The following is a 27,591-nucleotide window of genomic DNA, read 5'->3' on the forward strand; positions in this document are numbered from 1 at the left end:
GGAGTTAAGGGGGAGCTATATAGACAGCTCTGCTGTTGGTGCTCACTTTGCCACTTCCTGTTAGGAAGGATAATATCCCACAAGTAAGGATGAAACTGTGGACTCGGTACATCGCAAAAGAAAGAAATTTATCAGGTAAGCATAATTTTTTTTTTTTTTTTTAAAGTAGGTTGTGGCAATGTAGCCAATCAGAGACAACTTCTTGTCCTTATTCTGAGAGCACTCATGGCTGCTTGTTATTATGGAATAGAGACTGAAGCAGTGTGCACATGAACAGTCTCTCCCACTCTCCTATATAAGTGCTTTTATATTGAGGATAATGGATTGTGTGAAGCTGTTTGACTGCTTTTCTTAATAATATGCAAAATATAAGCAGATAGACTAAAATGACTGGAAGAGATGCATTACATTTAAAGCAATGCTATATGCCCCTTTAAAAGCAGAATGAAAAGAAATACACTGCCTCATTGTTTGGTAGATAGTAATGTAACCTCTGTTGGCTGAGATCCAAAATTCTTAGTGTATCACTTCACTGCTGGATAATCATCTGCATTCAAGGCTCTTAGATTTGTTCTTTCTTTTTTTTCTCTTCTTTCTTTCTTTCTTTCTTTCTTTCTTGCTTTTTATTGTTCTAGTCGGAATAAACAGACAGATGCTTCACAACTGTAAAGTTTGGAGTTTGGAAGTAGCAAAAGATTTCTTGATGTTGGAAGACAGTATCCTCTCATCTACCATACTGTAGAAGTTTCTCTATTCTTCCTAAGGGATTTTAGTGACATTTCAGGATACCTGACATTGAAAAAACACACACACATATTCTGTAATACATACATAGGGGCTGATTTATCAGTGTCTGACAGATATGATACACTGTAGTGTATCATGTCTGCCAGACATCGCTGAGTGCCAACAGCATACGCTGTCGGCATTTAACATTGCACAAGCAGTCCTGGTGAATTGCTTGTGCAATGCTGCCCCCTGCAGATTTGCGGCCAATCGGCCGCTAGCAGGGAGTGTCAATCAACCCAATCGTATTCGATCGGGCGGATTGATGTCCACAGCCTCAGATGCCACGGACGAGTTAAGGAGCTGCGGTCTTTGTTTCTGGCGAGCCGGAAGGCTAGCAGGAAAACAGGGGTATTTGGCCCCATTCGGGCCATGCTAAATCGGCCCCATAGATTTATGTTTCTTATTTCTTTCAGAATGGTACTTTTTTATTTTTAAAACCCCTCTCTTTTTTACATGACGAACACAAACAATGTTTTCTAAATGCTTTAAGTGACATTTCCAACACTTGGAAAGTGGGTAATAAAAGTGTTTAGCTGTGATTATATCCTGTATGATAATGTGTGTGACACATTTGTACTGATTGTATAATCAAGTTTCACTGGTGTCAACATCATTTTGATGTTATCTTGTTCCTTGTAACTGCAACAGGCAATTAAGTCTGACTAAAATATAAGTTTTGTATTTAACTTGCAGGAAAACAAGAAACTGTTGGTTCCAAGCTACTGAAAACTTACCAAAAAATGAGGTAAAATCTCCTTGTCAACATTTTTTTTTGTACTTATTTTTTATTGTCTATATTAAACATACTTAATAGTTAAAGCAAGGAGTACAAAGATTTACTCCCTTGCTTTAACTATTAAGTATTGTTTAATATAGACAATAAAAAATAAGTACAAAAAAAAATGTTGACAAGGAGATTTTACCTCATTTTTTGGTAAGTTTTCAGTAGCTTGGAACCAACAGTTTCTTGTTTTCCTGCAAGTTAAATACAAAACTTATATTTTAGTCAGACTTAATTGCCTGTTGCAGTTACAAGGAACAAGATAACATCAAAATGATGTTGACACCAGTGAAACTTGATTATACAATCAGTACAAATGTGTCACACACATTATCATACAGGATATAATCACAGCTAAACACTTTTATTACCCACTTTCCAAGTGTTGGAAATGTCACTTAAAGCATTTAGAAAACATTGTTTTGTGTTCGTCATGTAAAAAAGAGAGGGGTTTTAAAAATAAAAAAGTACCATTCTGAAAGAAATAAGAAACATAAATCTATGGGCCGATTTAGCATGGCCCGAATGGGGCCAAATACCCCTGTTTTCCTGCTAGCCTTCCGGCTCGCCAGAAACAAAGACCGCAGCTCCTTAACTCGTCCGTGGCATCTGAGGCTGTGGACATCAATCCGCCCGATCGAATACGATTGGGTTGATTGACACTCCCTGCTAGCGGCCGATTGGCCGCAAATCTGCAGGGGGCAGCATTGCACAAGCAATTCACCAGGACTGCTTGTGCAATGTTAAATGCCGACAGCGTATGCTGTTGGCACTCAGCGATGTCTGGCAGACATGATACACTACAGTGTATCATATCTGTCAGACACTGATAAATCAGCCCCTATGTATGTATTACAGAATATGTGTGTGGTTTTTTCAATGTCAGGTATCCTGAAATGTCACTAAAATCCCTTAGGAAGAATAGAGAAACTTCTACAGTATGGTAGATGAGAGGATACTGTCTTCCAACATCAAGAAATCTTTTGCTACTTCCAAACTCCAAACTTTACAGTTGTGAAGCATCTGTCTGTTTATTCCGACTAGAACAATAAAAAGCAAGAAAGAAAGAAAGAAAGAAAGAAAGAAGAGAAAAAAAAGAAAGAACAAATCTAAGAGCCTTGAATGCAGATGATTATCCAGCAGTGAAGTGATACACTAAGAATTTTGGATCTCAGCCAACAGAGGTTACATTACTATCTACCAAACAATGAGGCAGTGTATTTCTTTTCATTCTGCTTTTAAAGGGGCATATAGCATTGCTTTAAATGTAATGCATCTCTTCCAGTCATTTTAGTCTATCTGCTTATATTTTGCATATTATTAAGAAAAGCAGTCAAACAGCTTCACACAATCCATTATCCTCAATATAAAAGCACTTATATAGGAGAGTGGGAGAGACTGTTCATGTGCACACTGCTTCAGTCTCTATTCCATAATAACAAGCAGCCATGAGTGCTCTCAGAATAAGGACAAGAAGTTGTCTCTGATTGCTACATTGCCACAACCTACTTTAAAAAAAAAAAAAAAAATTATGCTTACCTGATAATATTTCTTTCTTTTGCGATGTACCGAGTCCACGGATTCATCCTTACTTGTGGGATATTATCCTTCCTAACAGGAAGTGGCAAAGAAAGCACCACAGCAGAGCTGTCTATATAGCTCCCCCCTTAACTCCAACCCGCAGTCATTCGACCGAAGGCCAAGGAAGAAAAAGGAGAAACTATAAGGTGCAGAGTTGACTGAAGTTTTCAATAAAAAATACTATCTGTCTTGAATAGACAGGGCGGCCGTGGACTCGGTACATCGCAAAAGAAAGAAATTTATCAGGTAAGCATAAATTTTGTTTTCTTTTGCAAGATGTACTGAGTCCACGGTTTCATCCTTACTTGTGGGATACCAATACCAAAGCTTTAGGACACGGATGAAGGCACCACTGCTTGCAAAATCTTTCTCCCAAAAATAGCCTCAGAAGAAGCAAAAGTATCAAATTTGTAAAATTTGGAAAAGGTATGAAGCGAAGACCAAGTCGCAGCCTTACAAATCTGTTCAACAGAAGCATCATTTTTAAAAGCCCATGTGGAAGCCACAGCTCTAGTAGAGTGAGCAGTAATTCTTTCAGGAGGCTGCTGTCCAGCAGTCTCGTAAGCCAAACGGATGATGCTTTTCAGCCAAAAGGAGAGGTAGCCGTAGCCTTTTGACCCCTAACGCTTTCTAGAATAGACAACAAAAAAAAAGATGTTTGACGAAAATCTTTGGTTGCCTGCAAATAGAACTTCAAAGCACGAACCACGTCCAAGTTGTGCAATAAACGTTCCTTCTTAGAAGAAGGATTAGGACACAGAGAAGGAACAACAATCTCCTGATTGATATTCCTGTCAGTAACAACCTTAGGGAGGAACCCAGGTTTGGTACGCAAAACCACCTTATCAGCATGGAAAACAAGATAAGGCAAGTCACATTGTAATGCAGATAGTTCAGAAACTCTTCGAGCTGAAGAGATAGCAACTAGAAACAGAACTTTCCAAGATAGAAGCTTAATATCTATGGAATGCATGGGTTCAAACGGAACCCCCTAAAGAACTTTAAGAACTAAATTTAGACTCCATGGCGGAGCAACAGGTTTAAACACAGGCTTGATTCTAACTAAAGCCTGACAAAAAGCCTGAACATCTGGACATCTGCCAGACGTTTGTGCAATAGAATAGACAAAGCAGATATCTGTCCTTTAAGGAACTAGCTGACAATCCTTTCTCCAATCCTTCTTGAAGAAAGGGCAAAATCCTAGGAATCCTGATCTTACTCCATGAGTAGCTTTTGGATTCGCACCAAAAAAGATATTTACACCATATCTTATGATAGATTTTCCTGGTGACAGGCAATCAAGGTATCTATGACCGACTCAGAGAAACCCCGCTTTGATAAAATCAAACGTTCAATCTCCAAGCAGTCAGTTGCAGAGAAATTAGATTTGGATGCTTGAACAGACCTTGAATCAGAAGGTCCTGTCTTAGTGGCAGAGTCCATGATGGCAGAGATGACATGTCCACCAGTCTGCATACCAAGTCCTGCGTGGCCACGCAGGTGCTATCAAAATCACCGAAGCTCTCTCCTGTTTGATCCTGGCAATCAGACGTGGAAGGAGAGGGAAAGATGGAAACACATAAGCCAGGTTGAATGACCAGGGTACTGCTAGAGCATCTATCAGTACTGCCTGAGGATCCCTTGACCTGGATCCGTAATGAGGAAGTTTGGCGTTCTGACGAGACGCCATCAGATCCAATTCTGGTGTGTCCCATAGCTGAACCAGTTGAGCAAACACCTCCGGATGGAGCTCCCACTCCCCCGATGAAAAGTCTGACGAATTAGAAAATCTGCCTCCCAGTTCTCTACCCCGGGATATAAATTGCTGATAGATGGCAAGAGTGAGTCTCTGCCCATCGTATTATCCTGGAAACTTCTATCATCGCTAAGGAACTCCTTGTTCCCCCCCTGATGATTGATATAAGCTACAGTTGTGATGTTGTCCGACTGAAATCTGATGAAATCTGATGAAATCTGATGAATCCGGCCGAAACCAGCTGAGGCCACGCCTGAAGAGCATTGAATATCGCTCTTAATTCCAGAATATTTATCGGTAGGAGGGCCTCCTCCTGAGTCCACAAACCCTGTGCTTTCAGGGAATTCCAGACTGCACCCCAGCCCAATAGCTGGCATCCATCGTCACTATGACCCACGCTGGCCTGCGGAAACACATTCCCTTGGACAGATGATCCTGTGACAACCACCAAAGAAGAGAGTCTCTGGTCTCTTGATCCAGATTTATCTGAGGAGATAAATTTGCATAATCCCCATTCCACTGATTGAGCATGCACAGTTGCAGTGGTCTGAGATGTAAGCGAGCATATGGAACTACGTCCATCGCTGCTACCATTAAACCGATAACCTCCATACACTGAGCCACTGACGGCCGAGGAATGGAATGAAGAGCTCGGCAGGTGGTCAAAATCTTTGATTTCCTGACCTCTGTCAGAAATATTTTCATATCCACCGAGTCTATCAGAGTCCCTAGAAATGAAACTCTTGTGAGAGAGAAAAGAGAACTCTTTTTACGTTCACCTTCCACCCATGAGATCTTAGAAAGGCCAACACTAAGTCTGTGTGAGACTTGGCTAGTTGGAAAGTCGACGCTTGAGTTAGGATGTCGTCTAGATAAGGCGCCACTGCTATGCCCCGCGGCCTTAGGACCGCCAGAAGGGACCCTAGCACCTTTGTGAAGACTCTTTGCGCCGTGGCCAACCCGAAGGGAAGAGCCACAAACTGGTAATGCTTGTCCAGAAAACCAAACCTGAGGAACCTGATGATCTTTGTGGATAGGAATGTGTAGATACATCCAAGTCCACGGTGGTCATATATTGACCCTCCTGGATCATTGGTACAATAGTCCGAATGGTCTACATCTTAAAGGATGGAACTTTTAGTAATTGGTTTAGGATCTTGAGATCTAGAATTGGTCTGAAGGTTCCCTCTTTTTTGGGAACCACAAACAGATTGGAGTAGAACCCTTGCCCCTGTTCTGCTTTTGGAACTGGGCAGATCACTCCCATGGTAAAAAGGTCTTCTACACAGCGTAAGAATGCCTCTCTTTTTGTCTGGTTTACAGACAATTGAGAAATATGGAATCTCCCCCTTGGAGGAGAATCCTTGAAATCTAGAAGATACCCCTGGGTTACAATTTCTACTGCCCAGGAGTCCTGAACGTCTCTTGCCCAGCCTGAGCAAAGAGAGAGAGTCTGCCCCCTACTAGATCCAGTCCCAGATCGGGGGCTACCCCTTCATGATGTCTTAGTGGCAGCAGCAGGCTTCTTGTCCTGTTTACCCTTGTTCCAAGCCTGGTTAGATCTCCAGACTGGCTTGGATTGAGCAAAGTTCCCCTCTTGCTTTGCAGCAGGGAAGAGGAATCGGGACCACTTGAAGTTTCGAAAGGAACGAAAATTATTTTGTTTGGTCCTCATCTTATTTGACTTATCCTGAGGGAGAGCATGACCCTTCCCCCTCCAGTGATGTCTGAAATTATCTCCTTCAGTTCAGGCCCGAATAGGGTCTTACCTTTGAAAGGGATGGTCAAAAGCTTAGATTTTAATGACACATCAGCCGACCAGGACTTAAGCCATAACGCTCTACGCGCTAAAATGGCAAAACCTGAATTCTTTGCCTCTAACTTAGCTAGAAGAAAAGCGGCGTCTGTAATGAAAGAATTAGCTAGCTTAAGAGCCCTAATTCTGTCCAGAATATCATCTAGTGGGGTCTCCACCTGAAGAGCCTCTTCCAGAGCCTCAAACCAAAAGGAAGCTGCAGTGGTTACAGGAACAATCCATGCTATAGGCTGGAGAAGAAAACCCTGATGAACAAAAATTTTCTTTAGGAGACCCTCTAACTTTTTATCCATAGGATCTTTGAAAGCACAACTGTCCTCGATAGGTATAGTTGTACGCTTAGCCAGAGTAGAAATAGCTCCCTCCACCTTAGGAACCGTCTGCCATGAGTCCCGCATGGTGTCAGATATGGGAAACATCTTCTTAAAAACAGGAGGGGGAGCGAACGGAATACCTGGTCTATCCAACTCCTTAGTAACAATGTCCGAAATCCTCTTAGGGACCGGAAAAACATCAGTGTAAACAGGAACCTCTAAAAATGTGTCCATTTTACACAATTTCTCTGGAAATACAATAGGGTCACAATCATCCAGTCGCTAAAACCTCCCTGAGCAATAAACGGAGGTGTTCTAGCTTAAATTTAAATGCCGTCATATCTGAATCTGTCTGAGGGAACATCTTTCCTGAATCTGAAATCTCTCCCTCAGATAGCAAATCCCTCATCCCTACCTCTGAACATTGTGAGGGTATATCGGATACGGCTACTAAAGTGTCAGAAGGCTCAGCATTCGTTCTTAACCCAGAGCTACCGCGCTTCCCTTGCAACCCAGGCAGTTTAGATAAAACCTCTGTGAGGGTAGTATTCGTAACTGAGGCCATTTATTGCAAGGTGAAAGAATTAGATGCACTAGAGGTACTTGGCATCGCTTGTGCGGGCGTTACTGGTTGTGACACTTGGGGAGAACTAGATGGCAAAATCTGATTTACTTCTGTCTGAGAATCATCCAGTGCCAAACTCTTATAAGTCAAAATATGCTGTTTGCAATTTATAGACATATCAGTACAAGTGGGACACATTCTAAGAGGGGGTTCCACAATGGCTTCTAAACAAATTGAACAATGAGTTTCCTCAATGTCAGACATGTTGAACAGGCTAGTAATGAGACAAGCAAGCTTGGAAAACACTTTATTTAATGAAAAAACAACAAAAAAAGGCATACACAAACTGCAAAACTGCTTAAAATTCACTTAAATTTACCGAAATTTTTGTAGTAGACTCACTAAACATTTGTAAGATTGCACCACAAGTATTGAAGCAATTAACCCCAAATATGCAAACCGGATTGACAAAGTGTCAAAAACCGGAAAGAACCCCTGTCAGCACCTTGCCACAGCTAGTAAGATGTGTGGTGATATATGTGCAGGACTCAACTATGCAGCCCCTAATTCTGATATGCTCCCAGTATCAGAAAGTGTAAAATCTAAAACAAAATGGGGGAGGGGTGCGCTCAAAAACAGAGCAGTGAGTGGGACTAAGTCTATTACCTAATAACTAATATATATAAATATATATTATCAAAGGCTCGTTAGTATCAAGTGAGTGGTTAGTCGTTAGTCGTGGTTATTTGGCAACCTAGTTAAGGGAGGTGATTTGCCGTGATATCTGGTAATTATATAATGGGGGGTGTTTTTAATATGTGGGTCCTCAATATATATACACATATGTGTACAATGGGGTTTGTTACAAATTGTGATACAATATGTTACAAGATAGCAATGCTTAAGGTGCAAAATACATATGGTGGAAACAAACAACAATATGTGGTGTTTAGAATAAAGATAGGTGCTAATATAAGAGTAAAGATTCTGTTATACAGATATGTGTGTATATGTAAATACTTCCAGATTAAAAAAACAAATATTGGATTTGTATTAATATTCAGTTTATAGATATAAACAAATAAAAACAAATAAAATGAACAAATCAGTAAACCTTATCAATTGAGTATATCAAATAATGTACTGTGTCAGTAAAAATGGTGTCGGTAAAAATAACTTGTCAGCATAGACAAAAATACTGAAATACTGAGATTAGCTGATATGATAATAGACACTCTTGTTCATACTATGTCCTTGAAAGGATATGATGATTATAGTTCAGTATGAAATGTAAAAGTTAAAAGTTGTGGCCACAACTATTTGTAAGGGATCCAAAGAGCTCCAAGGAGCTATTTCCTGTTTAGGTAGCTTGTGTAGCTTATAATGTCCCTAATTGAATATACAGTTCGTTATGATGCTCACCCCTACCGGACTACCGATATCCCTTACCTCCTCTTCTAGATCGTGGTTATGGGAAGGTTGTAATTGACCCGGGATGTGTCTCAGTTCGGCGTGTTGCCGTGTAGCTGTGGTGTTTGTGAGCGTCTCACCTTCAAATTTCCCGGTCAGTCCTTCCTACCCTGACGTCTACACAGAGTAGTCACGTGGTCCTCGGAGGTCCAATCGGATAGCCGGGTCGTTGGGGGGAGTGGTGCAATAGCGGTTCTATCAGATTTTCTTGCTGGAGCCAAATTCGGTCACACTGGATTGTCAAAATCTACGCGTTTCAGCGCTGATATGCGCCTTTATCAAGACTTCCTCAGCTAATCTCAGTATTTTTGTCTATGCTGACAAGTTATTTTACCGACACCATTTTTTACTGACACAGTACATTATTTGATATACTCAATTGATAAGGTTTACTGATTTGTTCATTTTATTTTTTTATTTGTTTATATCTATAAACTGAATATTAATACAAATCCAATATTTGTTTTTTTAATCTGGAAGTATTTACATATAACACACAACTGTATAACAGAATCTTTACTCTATATTAGCACCTATCTTTATTCTAAACACCACATATTGTTGTTTGTTTCCACCATATGTATTTTGCACCTTAAGCATTGCTATCTTGTAACATATTGTATCACAATTTGTAACAAACCCCATTGTACACATATGTGTATCATATCCTATTGAGACCCACATATTAAAAACACCCCCCATTATATAATTACCAGATATCACGGCAAATCACCTCCCTTAACTAGGTGCCAAATAACCACGACTAACGACTAACCACTCACTTGATACTAACGAGCCTTTGATAATATATATATATAATTAGTTATTAGGTAATAGACTTAGTCCCACTCACTGCTCTGTTTTTGAGCGCACCCCTCCCCCATTTTGTTTTAGCACCTTGCCACAGCTCTGCTGTGGCGCCTACCTGCCCTTAGGGATTGGTAATGTGGGGATAAAGCTTTGATCTGGCCGAAGAAGTTCACCAGGACCCTCCGGTGTTGTAGCTTGCTGCTTTGTTCAGAGAAAACAACTGCGGCAACTGAGGCGCAAAAAATTAGGCCCCGCCCATCTCACTCGATGTTACTGAGGCCTTCAAAAAAATACACACCAGCGTTTTACCAGCCATGTGGGTTCTAAAAAAAACCAAAAAGCCAAGTGTACCCTCAATACAGTTGTCCCTTAAAGTATAATTAACAGCACTCCCGTTTGCTATAAATCATTGCAACCATAAGTTTAGCCCTTATGCAAGCTTAGTAATGCCACTATAAATCTAGGATTACTGCTCCCCCTTCCCCTCATGGGGATACTGTCAGCCTTTCTGAAATACCACAGTCTCTCCAGAAAAAAATGACTGAACATACCTCATTGCTGTATAGCAAGAAACTGTTCGTCACACTGAAGTTTTCCTGCACTCCTCAGCTTCTGTGGGAACAGCAGTGGACCTTAGTTACAAATGCTAAGATCATCATCCTCTAGGCAGAAATCTTCATCCATCTCCTGCCTGAGAGTAAATAGTACACACCGGTACCATTAAAAATAACAAACTCTTGCTTGAAGAAAAATAAAAACTAACAGTTTATCACCTCTTTCACTTTACCCTTCCTGCTTAAAGCTGGCAAAGAGAATGACTGGGGGGTGGAGTTAAGGGGGAGCTATATAGACAGCTTTGCTGTGGTGCTCTCTTTGCCACTTCCTGTTAGGAAGGATAATATCCCACAAGTAAGGATGAAACCGTGGACTCGGTACATCTTGCAAAAGAAATAATTGTATGCCTTGCCCTCTAATACATTATGTTTGGGGTCTACAGAACGTAGCCTCATTGTCTCTCATGTGCAGTACACACATGCCAGTTTAGATAACTACTCTTTCTTATGGCCTGATGATCAAGAACTCACTATTAAACACAACATAAATACATGCAAAAGTAGTTACACTCACATAAACACTGTCTGATAAAAAATGATTAGAAAAATATTTAAAGAGATATAAGTACTCAAAGCTAGATGGATAAGGTGGTTGAAAAAAAAGGTTCTGAATATGTCTAAATATGGGTATGTATGCATATATATATATATATATATATTTATCTATATATATATATATATATATATATACAGACAGCAGGCAGGCCAGCACTCACGGTTAACATTTCATCCACCCAAGGTGCTTCCATGGTATTGATAGTAGTAAAGAATGGGGATGCACTCGCCTGGATTTCCAAAGTTACCTTTAATGTAAAACTTTGGAAATCCTGGCGAGTGCATCCCCATTCTTTACTAATATATAAATATATATATATATATATATATATATATATATATATATATATATATATATATAGGTAGTAGACACACTTTGTCATCCCGCAGCTCCAGAGAAAAAGAGATACTGTGAAAATGTTTCTTAAAAAAAAATAAATTTTATTTATCAAAAATAATTAAAAATCATGTAAAAACATGTAATCTGCATAAGCTAGTCGCAGGCCTGCAACAAGGTGTTCAGAACCAAACGCCAAACATGTTTCGGGCCAAGCTTCAGCCCTTGTTCACTGGCATAGTTTGTGTTCACACCTGCTAGTGCTATTTAAAGGTAAAGTGCTAAAGTGATTGCAGGCATCTGTACCTTATTAACTCTTTGAAAACAAGAGCAAATATTTAAATGTGATGTGTAGTAATAAAGAATACTAATACTTTTATGTTGATGTACATTGCTTAATACCTATAACGCTAATAATTTCAAAGGATGTTTGGAGAAAACATATAATTTAAATTTTAAATGTTACAATTTATACATAAAATATACCTTCATAACAATATGATTTCAATAGAATAAATCTACATCCATGGTTGAATTTAGACCAGAGGGGTGCTTTGTCTGTAAATTAAAAATCCAAAACACTTCTCTCTGGTCTAAACGCCTTTTCCTGTCACCCCCTCTCCTATGTTTTGGTATGTGATCTATACCTTGTACCGTTAACAGGATTCATTGGAGTTGTGTTCCTATCTAAAGTGCTTTGCTATAGGAGTTGTACTATCCTGGATTCCCTATATCTCTTAAATGTTGTAAGTACCCTGTCACGTAGGGCACGTTTTGTGCGCCCTACGTACTGCTTTTTGCATCCCTGGCATGTTAAAAGATAGATGACATGTAACGTATATCAAATTCTTTGTTTGTTGCACTTGATTTAAATTTTATTTCCTGTTCTATTTGAGAACACGTTTTGCAAATATTGCCATTACATTTGTTACATCCCAATCTTTTTGTAAGCCATGTCTGTCTGTTGTAACATAGAAGGAGCCAAAATGCTTCCTAAAGTTCTCGCTCTCCATGCTAAAAAAAGGCAACTTTCGGCAACAATTTTCTTTAACTTGTGTCACTTTCTAGAATAGGTAAGCAACCACGTACAATGTCACAGATTTTGTTGAAATCTCTGCTATAGATGGTAATAAAAGTAGGTTTGGTATGTTGTCTTTGTTTCTTTGTAGTGCCTTTATATATCAAATCCTCTCTCTATATATATGTAGAGATGTGTGTACATATGTATTTAAGTATTTATTTGTGTTTTACTGTATATGTACTGTAAATACGTAACATTCCAATCTTCTTCACTTACAGGATGAAGTACTTTTATTGTAAATACATATTTTCATATATGTGTGATAATGTTAATGTAAAATACATATCTATTCCTATATATGTATAGAATAGATATGCAGGGACATTGTATGCTCTATCTAAATCATAAAATAAAAAGTCTGGGTTCTATGTCTGTTTAATTTGTATCTGACACAATACATGCTACCGCTGGCACTTTGAACTGGCGCAGTGTTTGAATGAGGGTGCACATTGCATTGAGGCACATTTGGGTATGCTGCGGAAACAGTGAAAGCTTTAACTAGTCACATTTACTAGAACATTTGTGAAAAAAAAGCTTTATTCAAAATCGAAATGCACGCATGCACATTTTAGTCTTGGATGTTATGTCCCTTTAATAGCTCACAATGTCTAAGGACTAAAATAGTTGCCATATTACAGAAGCAAAGAGAAAGATTGCAGGGACATAACCTGGCTATAAAATGTGACAAGAAATTGTTCATTGTTAGATAATAAAATCATAGCCCTCACTTAGCATGACCTGGAAAACTTAATTGCAAAATAAAATGTCAACACAAACAGCAGGATGTGCATTATGTGTTATTATAATAATGCCTGCTGAGGATTCAGACCCAGCTCATAATGTGACATTATAGTATAGAGCTTAGCTTTCCAGCCAGAGCTGCCGACGTTCATCTTATTACTGAGCATTTAGGAATATGCCACATAATAAAAATGTAGCACTAGGGAAAATGACTTAGTTCAAACTATTTTTGTCAAAATGATTACATCTTTTGTGACCTGGTATCAGTACTCCTTTTCAAACTGAAAACCTTAAAGGGACACACGCATGGCATATTTCAGCAACTGAAGGGACAATGTAGTATTTTTTACTTTGTTGAAAGAAGGCATTTTAAAATGTATTTAAGTTAATATTTGGCATATGTAAATGTTGCTATTTCATATCCATGATAGATTTTTTTAAATACATTTTATTTTCCTTAAAATGATATAAAACTAAAAAAAAAACAAACTTGCAGTTTATTCTCACCGCTCACTTACCTGCATCGCTGGTATTACGGTTTTTATCAACCCGCGTTAACAGGCAAGAAGTGAGCATAGAGCAAAATTGAGCTCCACACTGCACTCCAATACCAGCGCTGCTTAAGTGAGCGATGAGCTGGTTATACGTGCTCGTGCACGATTTCCCCATAGACATCAATGGGAGAGCCGGCTGAGAAAAAGTCTAACACCTGCAAAAAAGCAGGTAAAACTCAGTAACGCAGCCCCATTGATTCCTATAGGGAAACACATTTATGTTTACACCAAACACCCTAACATGAACCCCGAGTCTAAACACCCCTAATCTTATTCTATTAACCCCTAATCTGCTGCCCCCTACATCGCCGACACCTACATTAGATTTATTAACCCCTAATCTGCCACTCCAGACATCGCCAACACCTACATTATACTTATTAACCCTTAATCTGCTGCCCCCAACATCGTCAACATCTACATTATAATTATTAACCCCTAATCTGCCACCCCTAACATTGCTGCCACCTACCTACATATTATTAACCCCTAATCTGCCGTCCCCAACGTCGCTGCCACTACTATAAACATTTAACCCCTAAACCTAAGTCTAACCCTAACCCTAACACCCCCATACTTAAAAATAATTAAAATAAATCTAAATAAAATTCCTATCATTACCTAAATTATTCCTATTTAAAACTAAATACTTACCTATAAAATAAACCCTAAGCTAGCTACAATATAACTAATAGTTACATTGTAGCTAGCTTAGGGTTTATTTTTATTATACAGGCAAGTTTGTATTTATTTTAACTAGGTAGAATAGTTACTAAATAGTTATTAACTATTTACTAACTACCTAGCTAAAATAAATACAAATTTACCTGTAAAATAAAACCTAACCTAAGTTACACTAACACCTAACACTACACTACAATTAAATAACTTACATAAATTAAATACAATTAAATAAATTAAATACAATTAGCTAAATTACAAAAAAAACACTAAATTACAGAAAATAAAAAACAAATTACAAGATATTTAAACTAATTACACCAAATCTAAGAGCCCTATCAAAATAAAAAAGCCCCCCAAAATAAAAAAAAAACCCTAGCCTAAACTAAACTATCAATAGCCCCTAAAAGGGCCTTTTGCGGGTCATTTTGCAGGTCATTGCCCCAAAGAAATCAGCTCTTTTACCTGTAAAAAAAATACAAATAACCCCCCCAACAGTAAAACCCACCACCCACACAACCAACCCCCCAAATAAAACCCTAACTAAAAAAACTAAGCTCCCCATTGCCCAGAAAAGGCATTTGGGTGGGCATTGCCCTTAAAAGGGCATTTAGCTCTATAGCTGCCCAAAGCCCTAACCTAAAAATAAAACCCACCCAATACACCCTTAAAAAATCCTAACACTAACCCCCGAAGATTCACTTACCGGGAGAAGTCTTCATCCAAGCGGCAAGATGTCCTCAACGAAGCCGGCAGAAGTGGTCCTCCAGACGGCAGAAGTGGTCCTCCAGACGGGCAGAAGTCGTCACCCAGACGGCATCTTCTATCTTCATCCTTCCAACGCGGAGTGGCTCCATCTTCAAGACATCTGGCGCGGAGCATCCTCTTCAATCGACGTCTTCTTGCTGAATGAAGGTACCTTTAAATGACATCATCCAAGATGGCGTCCCTTAGATTCCGATTGGCTGATAGAATTCTATCAGCCAATCGGAATTAAGGTTGAAAAAATTCTATTGGCTGATGCAATCAGCCAATAGGATTGAACTTCACTCCAATAGGATCAGCCAATAGGATTTTTTCAACCTTAACTCCAATTGGCTGATAGAATTCTATCAGCCAATTGGAATCTAAGGGACACCATCTTGGATGACATCATTTAAAGGTACCTTCATTCAGCAAGAAGACGTTGATTGAAGAGGATGCTCCGCGCCAGATGTCTTGAAGATGGAGCCGCTCCACGTCGGAAGGATGAAGATAGAAGATGCCGTCTGGGTGAAGACTTCTGCCCGTCTGGAGGACCACTTCTGCCCGTCTGGAGCACCACTTCTGCCGGCTTCGTTGAGGACATCTTGCTGCTTGGATGAAGACTTCTCCCGGTAAGTGATCTTCGGGTTAGTGTTAGGATTTTTTAAGGTGTATTGGGTGAGTTTTTTTTTAGGTTAGGGCTTTGGGCAGTACTATAGCTAAATGCCCTTTTCAGGGCAATGGGGAGCTTAGTTTTTTTAGTTAGGGTTTTATTTGGGGGGTTGGTTGTGTGGGTGGTGGGTTTTACTGTTGAGGGGTTGTTTGTATTTCTTTTTCAGGTAAAAGAGCTGATTTTTTGGGGCAATGCACCGCAAAAGGCCCTTTTAAGGGCTATTGGAAGTTTAGTTTAGGCTAGGTTTTTTTTATTTTGGGGGCTTTTTTATTTTGATAGGTGTAATTAGTTTAAATATCTTGTAATTTGTTTGTTTTTTCTGTAATTTTGTGGTTTTTTTGTAATTTAGCTAATTGTATTTAATTTATTTAATTGTATTTAATTTAGGTAAGTTATTTAATTGTAGTGTAGTGTTAGGTGTTAGTGTAACTTAGCTTAGGTTTTATTTTACAGGTAAATTTGTATTTATTTTAGCTAGGTAGTTAGTAAATAGTTAATAAATATTTAGTAACTATTCTACCTAGTTAAAATAAATACAAACTTGCCTGTAAAATAAAAATAAACCCTAAGCTAGCAACAATGTAACTATTAGTTATATTGTAGCTAGCTTAGGGTTTATTTATAGTATTATAGTTTTAAATAGGAATAATTTAGGTCATGATAGTAATTTTATTTATTTATTTAGATTATTTAAATTATATTTAATTAGGGGTGTTAGAGGGTTATACTTAGGTTTAAAGGGTTAATAAATTTAGAATAGTGGCGGCGACATTGGGGACGGCAGATTAGGGGTTAATAAGTATAATGTAGGTAGCGCGATGTTGGGGCAGCAGATTAGGGGTTAATATGTATAATGTAGGTGGCGGCGATGTCCGGAGCGGCAGATTAGGGTTAATAAGTATAATGTAGGTGGCGCGATGTTAGGGGGGCCGATTAGGGTTAATAATATTTAACTAGTGTTTGCGAGGCGGGAGTGCGGCGGTTTAGGGGTTAATATGTTTATTATAGTCTCGGTGATGTGCGAGCGGCAGATTAGGGTTAATAATTTTATTTTAGTATTTGTGATGCGGAGGGCCTTGTTTTAGGGGGTAATAGGTAGTTTATGGGTGTTAGTGTACTTTTTAGCACTTTAGTTATGAGTTTTATTCTACAGCTTTGTAGTGTAAAACTCATAACTTTAAAATGTGCTAGGAATCTTGGCGGTAGAGTGTACCGCTCACTTTTTGGCCTCCCAGGACAAACTCGTAATACCGCGCTATGGAAGTCCCATAGAAAAAAAGCCTTTACGAAATTTACATAAGTTGATTTGCGTTAAGGCCAAAAAAGTGTGCGGTGCCCCTAAACCTGCAAGACTCGTAATACCAGCCGGCGTCAAAAAGCAGCGTTAGGACCTGATAACGCTGCTTTTTTACCTTAGCACAAAACTCGTAATCTAGCCTTTTGTTCTCCTGGAATTCTTTGTTGAAGAACATATTTAGGGAGTTTCAGCAGCAAGCACTATTTGGTAGCAGCTATACAGATTTACTTTTGAGCAGTAGATGACAACAGTGTTTATACAATATAAAACAATGTATAGCAGAACTGTAGCCACATAGTGCTCTAGACACACTCCTAAGCCTACCTACCAACAGCACATTTGATAATGGAAGCAAACTGGAAAGTTTTTTTTTTACAATTGTACAGTCTATATGAATCATGAAAGAAACAAATGGGTTTCATGGCAATGTAATGAAACATTTTAGGAGAGATTACACAGTGTTAAAATAACCATTGGGCATATTAAGCATCTTTCTAGGGATTCCTAAACAGGTGTCTAGCAAACATCCATTCCAAGACCATTTACACTGCATACATTTGGGACATGCTACTTATAAACTGGAGTACACTTTCTATTGTATCAACTTGTCATTGTTTTATTAGAGGTTTTTTTTTAAATATTTATCCGTCATAACATTAAACTGGCCTCATTAACATATAAGTTACCCTTTGTAGTGTAATGTCTCCCAGAACAATGTGATCATTTCCTGGAATTATTCCCTTCCTGGCTGGAAGTCTTGGAAAGAAAACAAATCTGATACAGCAAATGATGATGAAGTGAATTGTGCCATGATATGTATATTTTCATACAATTCTATAAATGAGTTTAAATGTATTTTGCAGATTGTATTGATGTTTACATATTATTTAGTGCTGGCAAAATAATATAATGATTTTTTCTGAATATAAAAAATGTTCATATGAAAGTATTATTTCTGATAGATATCAAGTTTGGTAAAGTTATCTATTACAGTTTCATTAAACTTTTTGCTTATTCATGAGTTTTTGTTTTTTTTTAATATCTGTTTATTTTATTTTTTTAAGAGAATATGGAACAGATCATCCACATAATAATTTCAAACATGATATACATTTTAAAAAAAAAGGAAATCCATAGAGTCTAGACATTTTCTTAAAACAATATATACAAAATCATCTACATTGAAATATCCTACCCAATGCCTATTTCATCAAAGAAATGTCACAAAATATACACAATTAGAACTCCATATCCTACAATGCTTATCCTAAAAAAAGAAAAAATTATTTACTGTAGACTATATTCCAGCAAAGTTTAATTCCTAACTCCTAATCATAGTGAGTTTTTAATAAAATGGAAAACTGGATATATTGAAAAATAAGATACAATCTTTATAAATAATTTTAAATATATTTTTAAATTTATTTTTAAATTTTTAGTTCATGAATTTACATGAATATATTAAGTTTCTATATATACATAAACTGCCTTTGTATTCTTCTATCCATTCGAAAAGTATTTAAAGAGATATAGACACTGCTTGTTTCACTGCTTGCAATTAGAGCTTAAAGTGACATGAAACTCAAATTTGTTCTTTTATGATTCAGATAGAGCATATATTTTAAAACAACTTTCTTATTTACTTCTACTATCAATTTTGTTTAATTCTTTTTGGTATCCTTTATTTAAGGAGCAGCAATGTACTACTGGGAGGTAGCTGAGCATATTGGTAAGCCAATGAAAACTAGGTGTATATATGCAGCCTTAACTCAGCAACTAGCTCTCAGCCCCTGAGCTTACCTAGGTATGATTTTCAAAAAATACCATCAGTCTGCTGTTACTGCAGGGTTGCCCCTCTTCTACTAGCACACACTCAGCTGTTCTTTTGTATTTTGCTGTCTAGCTTCCCCCTCACCTTAAAGTCCCACATATTGAGCAGCAGCAGCACCACCAATAGCAGAGAGAAGGGTCTACAATAGCTATGCATCTATTCTGGGGTCTCACTTGGCATATGGTTGGCATACTGGGGGCTACATGGGTCATACTTTTGATTTGTAGTCTGACATAGGTATATAGCTGGCATATTGGGGGTTGTAGTAACACTTAATATTGTTGCTGGTGGTCTCACTTTGGCATATAGCTGGAAAAGAGGGTGAGCATCTTAACTGAGGTCTGATTTAGGCACTGAGGCTGCAGGAGCTGTATTTTTTAAGGGGTTTTATTTAGAAACATAGCTTATATATTGTGGTTGCAGGCATGGTGCATTTGACACTATATTTACAATATAGCACTGAAGCCCACGCCTCTTATCTGAGGTTTCATATGGGTATATAGCTAACATAACTGGAGCTCCATTAAACATGCATCTGATTTGGGTTCTATATATATTTAGCATCTTTGATATAGAGGCATATAGCTGTTTAAAAAGGGCTGCAGAGGTCACACATTAGATCTAATGTACCACACGGTCATACAGTTTGCATAATACGGCTGCAATAGCACATTTTTGAACTGATATCATTTGTGTATATAGCTGGTATAAAGGTGGGGTGCAGGGGAAATACTTCTGATCTGAAATCTCACTTGGGCATACAGCTGGCATTAGGGAAGCTACTAAAGCAGCATCTGATCCAATGGTTCCATCAGGCATGTAGAAAAACAGGTTGCTTCTTGATTATTAAACTGGTCATTATTGCAGATGATATTGAATGCTAAGGGACATAGTTATGTTTTTGTTCTCTATTACCTGTGGACGGAAACTTCTTCTCTCTTAATTCAAAGAACCATTCCCCTGTTTGTATCTTAACTTCCCTGAAATAATAAAAATATGTGTATGAGATAATCAAAAGACATTTGCAGATACCTTCAGGTTTAACATTTCTAAAAACACCATAAGATAACCCAGGCATTTGCTGGATATTTTTACCAATGGGTTGCTGGCATTAAATTATAATTTCACTATCCACTAAAGAAAAACAACAGCTGAAGTAGAACAAGGTTCCTTACCCATGGGCATAGCAGACAGTACACTTCCACATGAGGTGCTGCAAGAAAACCTGGCATTCCTGGCACACGCGATGACTGCAACCATCGCAAACAGCTCCTCTATTTAGCAACCGGCCAAGGGGTTTCTGGCAACGAGCACACGATCTCTCCTCGTATTCCCTGCTCACACTCTTAGCACCTTTCCAACGGAGCTGCTGCAATTGTGCTTTTAGTTTCCTGAACCACATACAAAATAGATGAAATGCAAGTACATATTTTAGTAGAATGCAAAACACAGACATGCATTGCTTTTATGTGCTAACATACATTACACGCAGTAGATATTTGTGAATAGGTTCCCTATCCTATCAATAATGGAACAAAAGAGGATCACAAACATATTAGCACTAATGAGCGCTAATAGCACTTAAGTTAAATCGATAGCACTCTTATTCTTGCACTCGTATTACAATTTGAAATTTAAAAGTTATCAAGCAAAAGCCTCATGCACACTAACATCTGGAGGTCAGATAGCGCAGCTGCACTAAGACCATCTCCCCATAGACTTCTATGCGTGAACTACTAACCCTTGTAGAATAAACTGAGGGCCAATCAGATGCCTCCCTGATGGTATTGAATGATGGATAAGTATCGGCCTGTACTTCTCAGCATTGAGGAGACCGTTAATTCTGACCAAATCCCCAACTCCATTTGCAGAAATGCAGCCCAGACTTGCAAGGAATCTTCACCATGCTTCATTGTTTCCTGCAAACACTCATCGCTCTCTTAACATTTCTATTTTTGAATGCATTGTTACTTTACTGCATTTTTTTACACCTGCCTAAAACTTTTGCACAGTAATTTATAGATAGACAATAGATGGATTGATAGATAGATATAGAGAAGCGCTCTACCAGGAACGAAAAACAGCTCAGTAACTTGTTCTATGGCAATTTACCACCTGGGAGCAGCCTCTTTTTGCACAATTGTGCTTTTCCCAGAGGAGAACTTTCCAGAAGTATACCAGGCAATTCTTGTCTGAACAAGGAACATGGCAACCCCAAACTATTATTTTAGCCTTCTGTGTCCCTTGTCAGTGAGATGCAGCCATACTCTAAGCACATTGGGCAATGAGTCCACGTCTGGTTTCCCCATCACCCTTAGAGAGACTTTCACAGAGTCATACTATAAATACATACAGAAAGACAAGTCAGCAGCCTCTTTAAGCCCAATTGTGCTTTTCCCAGAGGAGAACATTTTTCTGTCTGTGTAATTCAGGTGATTATGATATCAGTTTAAACAAGCTAGAATAATTGCTTATGTGGTTGTCCATATATTTATTTTTACATACATTTCTCTATTATATAATTTGTTTTTCATTTAAAAACAAGTCTGTTAATTCTCTTTACATAAATAATTTATACAAAGTCTTCTTTTTTTTGTTTCAAAAAAAGTGTCCACCCACCAAAAAACTGCAGTGAAATAACAAAAGTTGCATATAGGGTTTCCACCCAGCCAGTATGTTATTTACGGACATGGGGCTAGATTATGAGTGGCACACTGTTTTGCTCGAACGATATAAGGTTTAATGTGGATTTTTGCGCACGTTGGCAAGAACGTGCGTATTACAAGTTAAAAGTATATGGGAACACATGAGCAAAATCGTGATTTATGCTCATCGGGTTTAGCGTGTCTTAAAGCTCTATAGAGATTACTTCTAGCGCATCGTTTCGACCTTCATTGGGCTTAGTCAGTGAGGTGTGTGTATATACGTATATATATATATATATATTAATATAAAAAAATACAACCAATCAAACCATGCAGTCATCTGTAACAGTGATTCAATGTGTGCATGATGTTTTCCCTTCCTATTGGCTGCTTAGTTTTTGGTGGTGGTTTACATAAAGCTTGCAAAAATTCCTGTTTCTTGTATGTTTACCTAATTTAAAAGGAGGAAATCCAGATATTTTAATTGTTTCATGCTGAAAACTTATCTTTGATAATTCAAATTAAAGAGCTTCTTATTGATATGATGATAGCAGAAAAGCCACAAAAAAAAAGATTGGTACCTAGACCTTGATAAGGAAGTGTAATAACACTTATTATAATGTGTGAGTAATGTGTGATGTGTTTGTGTGTGTGTATTATTGTGTGATGTGTATATGTATGTGTGAGTGATGTGTTTGTGTTTTGTGTGTTTTATATGTGTATGTGTGTGTGTGATGTGTATATGTATGTGTAAAAATGTGTGATGTGTTCGTGTGTGTGCATGATATGTGTGTGATGTGTATGTGTATGTGTGTGTGATGTGTATATGTATGTGTAAAAATGTGTGTGTGTTTGTGTGTATTATTGTGTGATGTGTATATGTATGTGTGAGTGATGTGTTTGTGTGTGTGTGTGTGTGTATTATTGTGTGATGTGTATATGTATGTGTGAGTGATGTGTTTGTGTGTGTGTGTGTATTATTGTGTGATGTGTATATGTATGTGTGAGTGATGTGTTTGTGTGTGTGTGTGTATTATTGTGTGATGTGTATATGTATGTGTGAGTGATGTGTTTGTGTTTTGTGTGTTTTTTATGTGTATGTGTGTGTGTGATGTGTATATGTATGTGTAAAAATGTGTGATGTGTTCGTGTGTGTGCATGATATGTGTGTGATGTGTATGTGTATGTGTGTGTGATGTGTATATGTATGTGTAAAAATGTGTGTGTGTTTGTGTGTATTATTGTGTGATGTGTATATGTATGTGTGAGTGATGTGTTTGTGTGTGTGTGTGTGTGTATTATTGTGTGATGTGTATATGTATGTGTGAGTGATGTGTTTGTGTGTGTGTGTGTATTATTGTGTGATGTGTATATGTATGTGTGAGTGATGTGTTTGTGTGTGTGTGTATTATTGTGTGATGTGTATATGTATGTGTGAGTGATGTGTTTGTGTTTTGTGTGTTTTATATGTGTATGTGTGTGTGTGATGTGTATATGTATGTGTAATAATGTGTGTGTGTTTGTGTGATGTGTTTGTGTGTGTGATGTGTATGTGTATATGTGTGCGATGTTTAAATATATGTATGTGTGTCTGTATATGTGTGTGTGATGTGTATATGTATGTGTAAAAATGTGTGTGTGTTTGTGTGATGTGTTCGTGTGTGTGCATGATATGTGTGTGATGTGTATGTGTATATGTGTGCGATGTTTAAATATATGTATGTGTGTCTGTATATGTGTGTGTGATGTGTTTGTGTGTGTGTATGATATGTGTGTGTGATGTCTGTATGTATGTGTGATGTGTGTGTGCGCACCTGAATATATGTATATATTTTTATCTCTTAGAAGTATTCAATATTTGAAATATACACACAATGTTAACAATTGTTTCTTCATAATAGTTTTATAAAATCATGATTTCTATTTAGTTATCGTTATATCAGTGGATTTAACACTAACAGTTTTGCTTTGTCTTAAATTGTAAAACGAAATCTTTGAATATTTTATATTAAATAAACATGATAATATTTCTGATGGGATATTTGAAACAAGACAGTGACTATAGTATCTGCTAGATTTAATGAATTCATAATTCGTTATTGATAGTTTTTTTCTCCTAAGAAGCAAGTTCATTTTTAATTTTGTTTGCTGCAGCTTTTTAACTTTAAATGTCCCTGGTCCGCTTGCATTTTTCTAGTGGAACCAAAGAACGTCCACAGCCATCTAGTGGCAGTTGTGTGGAATTACATAATTACACATTTTTATTTACAAAATTATACCATACACTAGTCGATAAGCCTGCCCAAAGGGCAGTCTAATTTTTGTTTTAGCTACAGATGTAGAAACAACCTATTTTGTAACTCTTCTTTTATATAAATATGAGTGGGAAAGCCTGCCCAGAGGGCAGTATTTTGTGGTGACGGAACCACCCTGCCATTTTTGGAATCCACCTGGATGCAGCTTACGATGCATCCAGGTGGATTAAAAAAATGTCAGGGTGGATTCTTTCACCAACCTGCCATTTTTTGGAATCCACCTGGATGCAGCCTTACGACAATCATGCACACTTATATACTTGATATCATGACCTGTTAGTATTAGTTTCAGACAATATAATTTATTTTAATTAACACAAAACATGCAACAAACAAAATGCCTTTGAAAAGTCAGGATTGTGTATGTGTTTGAAAAAAAGCAACATATTAGAAGAAATGCTATTTAATTACCTTACTCTTTCCTCTTCCAGCTTTTGTAGGGACTGGTCTCTGTAGAGAACTTCCAAAACCCTTTCTCTTTCCAGCTCCTTTAAAAAGCTTAAATTAAAATCAATTGCCATAATCTTTGTCTCCCACACAGTAAAGGAATATACCCAGCCAGCTCCTTTGTTAGTTCAATAACGGGTAGAATGTAACGCAGCTTTCATATATTCATCTCCTCCTGGTGATATTAATGTGTCATTGACTAGGGACCAAAAAGTACATTGATTCAGCAGACTGGTGCGGAACACTTCCTTAGCATCACAGATACAGCACCAGAGGCTCCCTCTTTCATAAAGTCAATGAAGACCTTTTGCTTTTTATGTAATTTATGAGCTGTGTCACATGGGAAACACTGGACTGCAGCAAGTTCTTCTTTGTTATCTATGATTATGAAAACAACATTTCTTCCCAGAACTGCCAAAACATAATACTTGCAGCTGATTCTTCCAAATATGTAATGCTTCAACCATCACAGGTCTCCAAAATGAAAATGTCAGCTTGATCACTCTTTTCAGACTCTGAAAGAAAAGACTTGTTAGAAGAAACTACATTCTGAAGAATCCAGCTGTTTCGAACATTTCTGTATGCTAGCTAAGCTGTATAATGAAGCAGTAGGAAACATAATCATGTATTCCTGTAAATATAGTAAACTTACAATGACAGAATGTACAGTGCTACCCATTCATTGGGCTCAAACAGCCCACTTACTATGGGGATTTTGTTCTTAGCTCCATGTGCCTCAAGAGGATTGATTTTTGCTTATGAAAATAAAATATTCTAACATTGTTTCCATCTGAATACTAATTTCTCAGTTGTGGCTTTGTTGAATTTAGCTTGCTGATCAAAGAGCAAAAGGAAGCATTTTTGTTCTGCATGGTGCAAGGAAGTTTAAAGCTAAAGATTTGCAAAATTATATACAAAAAGGGGGTCTAAACTTAAAGGGACATGAAACCTCAAATTTTTCTTTCATGATTTAGGTAGAACATAACATTTTAAACAACTTTCCAGTTTACTTTTTACTACTATTATTTTTACTACTATTTACTACTACTACTATTATCAAATTTCCTTCATTCTCTTGGTATCATTTGTTGAAAGAGAAGCAATGCACTTCTGGTTTATAATGGAACACATGGGTGAGCCAATGACAAGATATATATATATATATATATATATATATATTGATATTGGAATAAGAAAATATTGTAAGGGTCAAAATTACATTATAATAACTAAAGTGCAAAAGCTCTACAAACCACCCCTCAAGGGTAATGGTGCAGACCCTAAAGCAAACTTTATCAAAAACAGAAATAGAAAGAGAGGAGGTATATGAGCTTTGTAACCTCCACACAGTTAGGGAATTCAGCACTCTTTTAGAAACAATTAATCAAATAAGCATGTGACATGGATAACTCAGGTGCAAGCTTTAAACAAACTTGTATATGAACATGAGCATATCTTTGTGCACAAGAAAAAATTCCTGGCCAGGAAAAAGAAAATATAAGTGTACAGCATAAAACATGGTTCCTTTGCAACATGATATATTTGTGTGTGTGTATATATATATATATATATATATATATATATATATATATATATATATATATTTATATTTTTATATATTTATATATATGTATATATATATATACACAGTATATATATATGCAGCCACCAATAAGCAGCTTGAACCTAGGTTCTTTGATGCTCCTGAGCTTTCCTAGATAAACCTTTTAGCAAAGGATAGCAAGAGAAGGAAGCACATTAAATAACAGAAGTAAATTAGAAAGTTGTTTAAAATTGTCTAAATCATGACAGTCTAATTTTGACTTTACGGTCCCTTTAAATATATTATTTCATCTAAATGTTATATGGGCTTTATCCAACTGAAGGGCAGGCAAAGTTAGATGCTTTTCTCATGATTTTGCATTCTGAGAATTGGGGGCCTATTTATCATCTGTCGGACAGACATAATACACTGCAGCGATCATGTCTGCCCGACATCGCTGTCAGCATTTAACATTGCACAAGCAGTTCTAGTGAACTGCTTGTGCAATGCCGACACCTTCAGATTCACGGCCAATTGGCCGCTAGCAGGGGGTGTCAATCAACCTGATTGTATCTGATCGGGTTGATTGCTGTCTGCAACTCAGAGCAGGCGGACGAGTTAAGACCGCTGCTTCTTAACTCCTGTTTTGGGCGAGTCTGAAGGCCCAAAAGGGGAACAGGGGCCATTCAGCCCTTGTTAAATCGGCCCCAGTGAATAAAAAAAGGCTATAAGTAAAATGGTTTTAAAAGGCTGAGCTCAGTTTCCAAAACATATGTTATTGTATATTTTGTTCCTTTTATCATCATTTTGCTTAAAATGTATAGGTATTTTCAATCTAACTCATGATAACAGAAATGCTAGTTATTTTAGCTAGATGGGCTGGATGAAACAGCCTTATGTGGGTCTACTGAGGCCCAAAGCAAATAACATGTCAGTTACATGAATAAAAAAAGGTTAACATTTTTATGTGTTTTATATATTTCCGGGATCTAATAATGATACATTGGGGCATATTTATCATTGTACGAGCGGACATGATACGAAGACATCCAGCGCAGAGCGTCCTCTTCATATGGTCACCGCCGTACACTGAATCTTCAATGCAAGGGAGCCTTTTCAAAATGGTGTTGCTTGCATTATTGTTGGCTGATTTGTTTCTTGAAATTCAAATCAGACAATAGGGTGAGAGCTACTGAAATCCTATTAGCTGTTCAAAACAGCCAATAGGATGAGGGCTAATGAAATTCTATTGGCTATTCAAATCAGCCAATAGAATTTCAGTAGCTCTCATTCTATTGGCTGATTTTAACAGCCAATAGGATTTCAGTAGCTCTCATCCTTTTGGCTGATTTGAATTTTAAAAATCAAATCAGCCAATAGGAATGCAATGGACGCAATTTTTGAAATGGCTCCCTTGCATTGAAGATTCAGTGTACGGCCGCAACCGAATCAAGAGGACGCTTCACGCCAGATGTCTTCAAGGATGGATCCGCTCCGCCGGGATGAAGATAGAAGACGCCGCTGGGATGAAGATAGAAGACCCCGCCGGGATGAGGATAGAAGATGCCGCCTGGATGAAGATAGAAGATGCCGCCTGGATGAAGACTTGTTGCGGCCTGGATGAGGCTGTATGTCCGGACTTAGGTTTTTT

At 37.7% G+C, this 27,591-nt stretch overlaps 1 protein-coding gene across 1 annotated transcript; it reads right to left on the reverse strand.

The window, feature by feature from the left end:
- Window positions 1-1,712: 1,712 nt before the first annotated feature.
- LOC128643348 (synaptotagmin-like protein 3) lies at window positions 1,713-24,885 on the reverse strand (the record flags this gene model as incomplete). The annotated part of the gene is made up of 4 exons (XM_053696278.1): window positions 24,362-24,885; window positions 20,166-20,381; window positions 19,906-19,970; window positions 1,713-1,764 (listed from the first exon to the last, which is right to left on the reverse strand). Coding segments are annotated over exons 1-4 (443 nt in total), but the record flags the coding sequence as incomplete, so codon positions are not given.
- Window positions 24,886-27,591: the final 2,706 nt, after the last annotated feature.

The sequence above is a fragment of the Bombina bombina genome, unplaced genomic scaffold (genome assembly GCF_027579735.1).
Source record: "Bombina bombina isolate aBomBom1 unplaced genomic scaffold, aBomBom1.pri scaffold_1308, whole genome shotgun sequence".
NCBI classification, from domain to species: Eukaryota; Metazoa; Chordata; class Amphibia; order Anura; family Bombinatoridae; genus Bombina; species Bombina bombina.